The 9210-nt window shown below is 36.9% G+C and overlaps 1 protein-coding gene across 2 annotated transcripts in view; it reads right to left on the reverse strand.

Annotated features, from left to right (window-relative positions):
• The window catches only part of KCNK12 (potassium two pore domain channel subfamily K member 12), a 71509-nt gene extending 64718 nt beyond the window's left edge, over positions 1–6791 (reverse strand). Inside the window, exons 1-2 of one of the 2 annotated variants that reach the window (XM_072140312.1) lie at positions 6385–6790; positions 4461–5409 (exon numbers count right to left, since the gene is read on the reverse strand). In XM_072140312.1, coding sequence (XP_071996413.1) covers positions 4461–4803 — 343 coding nt within the window. In that variant the 5' untranslated portion in view covers positions 4804–5409; positions 6385–6790. Of the gene's footprint in view, positions 1–4460; positions 5410–6384 lie in introns of both variants that reach the window. The other variant, XM_072140313.1, reaches the window with a different exon arrangement.
• Between the last annotated feature and the right edge of the window lie 2419 nt (positions 6792–9210).

Consider the following 9210-nt stretch of genomic DNA (forward strand, 5'->3'; position numbering starts at 1 on the left):
ACAGGCTGAGGAGAAAAGAGAATTAACAAGGAAATCAATATGGCAATGAATAATAATCATGGGAACCCATTATCGATCATGTACACTGCCTGGATGTGTGTCGTAGCGTATTATACCGTCCCATAATCTATGTTACAGCCAATGAACTGTCCATAAAGTGTAGCTCCGTATACTTCTATAAAAATCCAATTTTATTTTATGAGGCTATAAATTAGAACAATATAATGTAATGGCTTATATCTAGCGGAGCTTTCTTGATCTATAACCCTACAGAGGTGGCGTGGTTAAGTGCCATATACTTATAGTACCAAAACTGAATGCATATACTTGCCCTGCTTCCTCAATGACAAACCAGCCCTACACAACAGTCTTACATTGGCGTTAAAAACATTCATTCCGTGGATTTAGGTCTGATAGACATGAGTTAAAGCTTAATAGAATGGAAAAGTTGCACACAAACCTCTGGGAGTAATGTGCAATGGGATATGAATAAGATGCGTGATCTGAACACAAGACAATTGAGGTTAGAAGGAAACATTAGTCATCTACTAATAAAGCAAAACCATCTAGTCAAAGGAAGCCATAAAGTAGAGATAGACATATAGCTGCTATGGGAGGATGGGGACAAGACCTTCACAGCCCCAATGATTTTCCATTGCTTATACCAGAACAACGTACAACAAAAATAGTTCCCAAATAACCGTTGACTGTGATCCCCTGATCCATTATAGGGTTTTTGAGATTTCTATTGCCAAAAACTTTGTTGTTTAACAGACTGTACTGTACACATAATCAGATTGAGAAGGATGGACGCAGGATGGAAGACACGCCAAAGTTCTTCGCTCAAGATCATTCATTAATCTGATTGGTGTGAAAAATATAGCTACGCACTACCGGGAAGTGGTGGAATATCTCCAATAGAGACTTTGTAACCTCCAACCTGGAAAATATTATATCAACTGCCTAGGGAGGTAAAGGAGCTTTCTGGGTTTTCCTTGAAGTGGCTGTTATAGGGAAAAGATAAAAAATACAATGGGGATCATTTACTAAGGGTCTGTCAGACGCATTTTCAGAGGGTTTACCAACGATTTCCGTTTTGCGCCAAATTGCCCCGGGATTGTGTCGCACGCGATCGGATTGTGGTGCATCGGCGCCGGCTTGCATGCAACAGAAATTGGGGGGTGTGTTGTATGACAACCCGACGGATTCGGACAAACGGCGGAATTTAAAAAAGGAAATGTGTTGCAAAATCAGCACTGACATGCATCGGGAAGAAACAGGTGAACTCCAGCGGACCTCAGTGCTGAAGCGACGGATGCAGGAACTCGGGCACACGAACTTTGTGAATCGCGGCAGACCCGAATCCTCGTCAGACAACGCACCGCGGGATTGCGACAGGACCGGGTAAGTAAATGTGCCCCAATATATTTAACCTGCTCTGGTTCTTCATAGCTCTTGGTCCTGGAAATGTTGATACCATCTATTGGCAGCAGTAGTGGATATTTATATAGGCAGTTTGGGAAGTAGGTCGGCGCCCAAGCCTTCAAGGGGGCCCATGTCCACCACTAAATTTTATATTGAAAAGGACCTTCACCCACATGTGTTCCTGCTTCCTGCTCTCAATACACATGTACACAAGTACCATCTCAGGACCTTTGAAGGTCCTCCAAAGGTCTTACAACCAGGCACAAAGGATACATCCTCCATTCCCCAAGAAGCGGATTCTAGTACCATATGTAGGAAGTGATTCCAGACTTGTAGGGGCTATAATATTCATTCCCCCCCCCCCCCAAGATTTACAGTGAACACAGTAAAACAGTAGACAAATATTGGCCAAACCTTGGAATGATCTTGGCCAATCTTGCCAACAAAATGTTGGAAGAAAGAAAAGTTGGACATCCTAGTTCTCTTGCCTTTCTCTCAGCTGAGAATTAATGTATGACTGGCCTGGTGTACATGACCTTGTGCATGTGGTGAAGGTTGATAGTACAAGATGTTGGCCAAAAATATCTTGTTCCAGGTATATATTGTATGATCACCATTATGTGGACAACTTTTATCCCTCTGTGTTTAGCTAGAGGGCAAATCAAAGGAATGGGTAGCTATGGGATAGATGGTTGCAACAAAGTAGTAGGTGCATTCTCTAGGGCAGCGGTTCTCAACCTGTGGGTCGTGACCCCAGCGGGGGTCGAACAACCAAAACACAGGGGTCATCTAAAGCCATCAAAGGCCACAATTTTATTACGTTTTTGCAGAGAATCACATGTTTTGGGGTCACCGCAACATGAGGAACTGTATTGTGGGGTCACAGTATTACAAAGGTTGAGAACCACTGCTCTAGAGGGAGACCTATACGGGTGACCTCAAATTTGGATCTATAAGGTGCAAAAAGCCTTATCGGAATGACATAATATGTATCCAAGGACAACAAAAATTGTCAATACTTGCAAGTCTCCATGTCTAGCATGAATACAGGTGACCCATGCACTAAACAGGATGGAGCACAGATTACATCCCTCTTATGTAAGAGTTTCCATTGTGATATAAAAGATTAGAACCAAAGACCAAACCCCCCCCTATCATAGCAGATCAATGTATCAGGTGGGGGCATTACTTTGTCATTTGTTGAGATGACTCTGATCCCCCGAGCCGTTTGCTCTTGTTTACTCTCATAAAATGAATCACTGCAATTTCTTTGACTCGGTTCCGGTCTCTGCATGAATCATGATAGTCGTATTGGCTGCTCTGCTAGAACATTGATAATTCAGCTCCGTGCAAAACTAAGATATGTCACATCTTGGCTGTGCCTTGATCCATGCCCTCAGTATCAGGACATGGTCTAATAGCTGGGGACAGTGAGAGGTGAAGCATCCTCCCGATGCAGACACAGGCTTGGTCAACTGTTAGGCTCAATATCAAAATGGGGGAGACCCCCCACCAAGGACCTCCACAGATCACCAGCTTATATACATAGAATAAAAAAAGGAAGCAGACAGCGCCCTTCCCTGTGTAGTGGCTGAAACAAGTTACTGCAGCTTAACTCTCATTTAAAAATACTGAAAACTGATCTGTAGTACCCAAGTCTGACCACCACAATGTGAATGGAGCTGTCTGCTTCTTATTCCATCCTCTGTATCAGCTGATCTGAGCGAGTGCTAAGTTCCCACCTATATGATAATAAGGACTAAATCTATAGATAATATAGATTATTTAAAAAAAATTTGGAAAGGAAATCCCATTTAAGCGCAATGACTAAAGCACCATTTCTAAGTGGTTCACAATTGGTCCTGAATTCAGCTGAAAGATTTGTAGGGTAGGGGTGGAAAATTTGAAATCTTTGCAAATTTTATAGATCTGGTCCATATATTTGCATTTTGTAATAATTAGCTGGTACTTTTTTTTTATATTAGCTGCAATTGACTTTGGATTTATATATAATCAGCCAAAATCTGCTGCTCATGATACATAATGTAGATAACATCATTTCTGCACTAACTCTGCCGCAAACATTTCACTAGGGGGGCATGCTTCCAATCCTATCATCTCTGCATGCTGTGGATCTTGCACCATAGGAAATCTATACGAAGCCTATAGAGGGCACCCTTGCATTTTGTTTTTTACTTCAGTTACCATGACAACTTACATTAAAACATGCTAGAGAGTACATGCAATGTTTTGCTGAATCGTAACTTTTCACATGATGCACCAATTGCTACAATGTATCAAAGTATCAACAACACAAGTCAAGTGAAAGATAGAGATAGAGATAGTTGGATACAAAGATAATGATAGACATTAGATAGATAATAGATAGATTGTAGATAGAGAGAAGATGGATAAACAGATAGATAGAAAGAAAGAAAGAAAGAAAGAAAGAAAGAAAGAAAGAAAGAAAGAAAGAAAGAAAGAAAGAAAGAAAGATAGATAGATAGATAGAATAGATGGATGGGATATATATATATATATATATATATATATATATATATATATATAGAGAGAGAGAGAGAGAGAGAGAGAGAGAGAGAGATATGTGTGTGTGTGTATATATATATATATATATATATATATATATATATATATATATATAATAGATAGTAGTAGATAGATGATAGATAAGAGATATGCTAGACATATAGATAATAAATAGATATAACATAGACACAGAATGATACCTAGATAGATATGAGAGATAAGATGAGATAATTAGGAGATAGATATATGATTGATAGATAGATAGATAGAATATAGAAAAGAGATATGCTAGACATATAGATAATAGATAGTTATAACAGACAGATACTGTATATATGTATATATATATATATATATATATATATATATATGTGTGTGTGTGTGTGTGTGTGACGAACAGAATGTCTCTTGAATGGATCATCACTGAAGGTTGAATATAGAAGTTTAGCTTGCATCTTGCTATAAGAACACCATATAAGATTTCTTACCTATAGTTGACACTACAGTTCCTACAAAGTACAGAGCTCCAGTGAAGTCCCACCTTGGCCTGAGGGCATCTGCCCTGATCCCTGCTGCCATTGCTGCCTCATAATCTCTAAGGAATGACCTCAGCTCTAAGAGGCTGATGTTGAAGGACTCACTGAAGTTCTTTAAGATCCTGTCCCACCGGTTGTGAGCTATAGCTTCAGATGGACTCTCTATGGTGGAGAAGATTGTGGCTCCTGCTATCAGGTAAAGTACAATGAAAATGGCTAAGAGAAGGAACCTCCCGTTGTCTTCATTCAGTGGCAGTAAGCAACAGCAGCTTCTAGTTCTCCTGCTAGACATCATCCAAATTTCAGCACCACTGGGCAGCTGGACAGCAACCAACACCTCACTGGATGGAGAGGCATTGGACCACACTTCATAAGGAGACAATCCACAGAGTATAATTTCCCTTGTATTCTGCAAGTTCCAGAGTAAAGATGGAGAAAACAACTCTTCCTATATTCCCATTTTACATGGTATCTGTGTATCAATGTGAAGCCCTTTGGGATCTTCAGTCTGGGGTTCTTCTCTTGTGGGTATATGACACAGTAAATAGTGATACAACACGTGGCATCTTAGGAGACAATGTATCATCCCTTTGTCCTCTGCCCATACATGCAGCTAGTTTTATGGCACTTGGTAATGTTGCATACTCTTATATAATAGCTCAGTCCTAGATTCTACATTCAATGAATGCAAATTCACAAGACTCCAATGTAGAATATTCCATCCATCCCATGACCTTCAATGTAAATCCTTGTGGTTTTCCTAACAAATTTGTATCCATTTCATCCTGATTCGCTTGTAATAGGGGATTTTAGACATTGCAGAACCCATTCATTGCATGTGTCTTCATGGTAGCCCAGTCCTGTGACCTCTGCAGATGTAGGTCCCTGTTTTCTTCTCTGTCTATACAATCACAAATAACAAAGGGGCTTGTAAACTTTTGCATTATGTCTAAGACAAGGTGTGACAAACTTTCACAATCATTCAATAATTTTGCACTTCAATACTTACTCCAGGTCACTGTATTTACGACCCTTAGAAAGGTTATACTAAGGCTACAGCTACATCACAATGGGAACAAAGCGGCAGTGACATCTAGTGTAATGCAAATCAATAATGTTATTCTATGTTCCTGCACATTGCCAATTATTTGTTCCTATTCATCGTATATTCTATTATCCAATACTCCTATACATTGTATATTGTATGTTCTTTTACATATTATATTCCATGTTACTATATATTGTATATATTCTATGCTCCCATACATTGTACATTCTCTGTTCCTATTCATTGTATGTTCTATGTTCCCATAGATTGTGTATCCTATGTCCCTATACATTTTACATTCTATGTTCCTATATTGTACATGTTATGTTCTAATACACTGTGTATATTCAGTGCTCCTATACATTCCATGTTTCTATACATTGTACATTCTATGCTCCTGTACAATGTATATTCCATGTTCCTATACATTGTATATTATATGTTCCTATACTTTGTATATTCTGTGCTCCTATACATTGTATATTCTATGTTCCTATACATTGTATTATCTGTGCTCCTATACATTGTCTATTCAATGTTCCTATACTTTGTATACTCTGTGCACATATACACTGTCTATTCTATGTTCCTATACTTTGTATATTCTGTGCACCTATACACTGTCTATTCTATGTTCCTATACATTGTATATGCTGTGCTCCTATACATTGTATATTCTATGTTCCTATAAATTGAACATTTCAAATCCCTATACATTGTATATTCTATGTACCTATACATTGTGTATTCAATGTTACTAGAAATTCAATTGCTATAACTCTGATCTGTGGGTGTTGTAGGGGTATGTGTTCCATAGGAGCCACCTACCTTGATTCTTGGGTGATCTTTTATCTGAGCAGGTTCCTTACTGCAGCTATAGAATATAATGTAGCAATAGAAGGGAATAGATTAAGGCGTTTTCTCTTAGTTGAAGAAATACTTGAGTCTTCCTGCAGACAGAGCTGTGTCTTCTCCCATTTGTTTGCTCTGGGTTGCATAATCAGCTTTAGTGGAGTGGAGTTTGCTGTGCAGTTTGCAGGCTGCTTGTCTCTACCTCTCTTCAGCACCTTGGAGAGAGCCCTGTACTAGAGAGGGCAGCAGCATCTCTAGCAGAGGGGAGGGAAGGGGCTGCTGCAGGCTACAGGAATACACAGGGAGACATGGGGAGAGGAGGATCACTGGCTATTGATGGGACATTTATAGATCTGTTGATTCAGGATGAGTATGTAGCATAATGTATGGCTAATAAGGGTGGGAGACAAGTATAGGGATGCAGCAGAGCTGGGAGTGTCAGCACATATGGAGGTGCAGCAGGAGTAACTGGGGTTTTGGGGAATTATATGTAATGGTGAGATGTGTCTAATGACAAACTCAGCTCTGATATTTACCTATATCATAATTATCTATCTATCTATCTATCTATCTATCTATCTATCATCTCTCATATCTATCTATCTATCTATCTATCTATCTATCTATCTATCTATCTATCTACAGTATATGTCTCTGATATTTACCTATATCATAACTAACTATCTCTCATATCTATCTATCTATCTATCTATCTATCCATCTATCTATCTATCTATCTATCTATCTATCTATCTATCTATCTCTCATATCTATCTCTCTCATATCTATCTATCTATCTATCTATCTACAATATATGTCTATCTACCGTGTGTCTTTCTACCATCAACACACTACGTGAGGGATTTATCAGGGCTTGTACACCAGTTTTCTGAAATAGGTGCAATTGGTGGCATACAGTTAAATATTGCGCTTACTTCCTTATGCCACCTCCACATCCAGTGGGCATTGGCTGGACCAACACCAGGCCAGAGCCACCTGATAGATCTGGCAAGCGCCAGGGAATGGAGATTACATCATACACTTTTACACTGTGTGATAAATCTCCCCTACATCTCTCTGCTATGAATCTATCTGTCTCCTCACTAAACTTCCTAAATGTCTATCACCTTACCTAATCTACCACATATCTGTCAGGTTATCTATCCTAGCTGAAATATAAACACACACATATCTACCTATCTACAAACATCTATCTATCTTTCTATCTATCATCTATCTATCTCATATCTTGTCTATGTATCTGCATCTATCTATCTCATATCAATCTATCTATATATATTATCTATTTATCTATCTATCTATCTCATATCTATCTATCTATCTATCTCATATCTATCTATCTATCTATCTATCTATCTATCTATCTATCTCATATCTATCTATCTCATATCTATCTATCTATCTATCTATCTATCTCCTATCTATCTATCTATCTATCTATCTATCTATCTATCTCCTATCTATCTATCTCCTATCTCCTATCTATCTATCTATCTATCTATCTATCTATCTCCTATCTATCTATCTATCTATCTATCTATCTATCTCATATCTATCTATCTATCTATCTATATATCTATCTTATATCTTGTCTATGTATCTGCATCTATCTATCTATCTATCTATCTATCTATCTAATATCTATCTATCTATCTATCTATCTATCTCCTATCTATCTATCTCCTATCTATCTATCTATCTATCTATCTCCTATCTATCTATCTATCTATCTATCTATCTCCTATCTATCTATCTATCTATCTATCTCCTATCTATCTATCTATCTATCTATCTATCTATCTATCTATCTCATATCTATCTATCTATCTATCTATCTATATATCTATCTTATATCTTGTCTATGTATCTGCATCTATCTATCTATCTATCTATCTATCTATCTCATATCTATCTATCTATCTATCTATCTATCTCATATCTATCTATCTATCTATCTATCTATCTCATATCTATCTATCTATCTCATATCTATCTATCTATCTATCTATCTCATATCTATCTATCTATCTCATATCTATCTATCTATCTATCTATCTATCTATATATCTATCTTATATCTTGTCTATGTATCTGCATCTATCTATCTATCTATCTATCTATCTAATATCTATCTATCTATCTATCTATCTCCTATCTATCTATCTCCTATCTATCTATCTATCTATCTATCTCCTATCTATCTATCTATCTATCTATCTATCTATCTCCTATCTATCTATCTATCTATCTATCTCCTATCTATCTATCTATCTATCTATCTATCTCATATCTATCTATCTATCTATCTATCTATATATCTATCTTATATCTTGTCTATGTATCTGCATCTATCTATCTATCTATCTATCTATCTATCTCATATCTATCTATCTCATATCTATCTATCTATCTCATATCTATCTATCTATCTATCTATCTATCTCATATCTATCTATCTATCTCATATCTATCTATCTATCTATCTATCTCATATCTATCTATCTATCTCATATCTATCTATCTATCTATCTATCTATCTATCTATATATCTATCTTATATCTTGTCTATGTATCTGCATCTATCTATCTATCTATCTATCTATCTAATATCTATCTATCTCATATCTATCTATCTATCTATCTATCTATCTCATATCTATCTATCTATCTATCTATCTATCTCATATCTATCTATCTATCTATCTATCTCATATCTATCTATCTATCTATCTATCTATCTATCTATCTATCTCATATCTATCTATCTATCTATCTATCTAT

The sequence above is a fragment of the Engystomops pustulosus genome, chromosome 3, assembly GCF_040894005.1.
Source record: "Engystomops pustulosus chromosome 3, aEngPut4.maternal, whole genome shotgun sequence".
Lineage (NCBI taxonomy): Eukaryota > Metazoa > Chordata > Amphibia > Anura > Leptodactylidae > Engystomops > Engystomops pustulosus.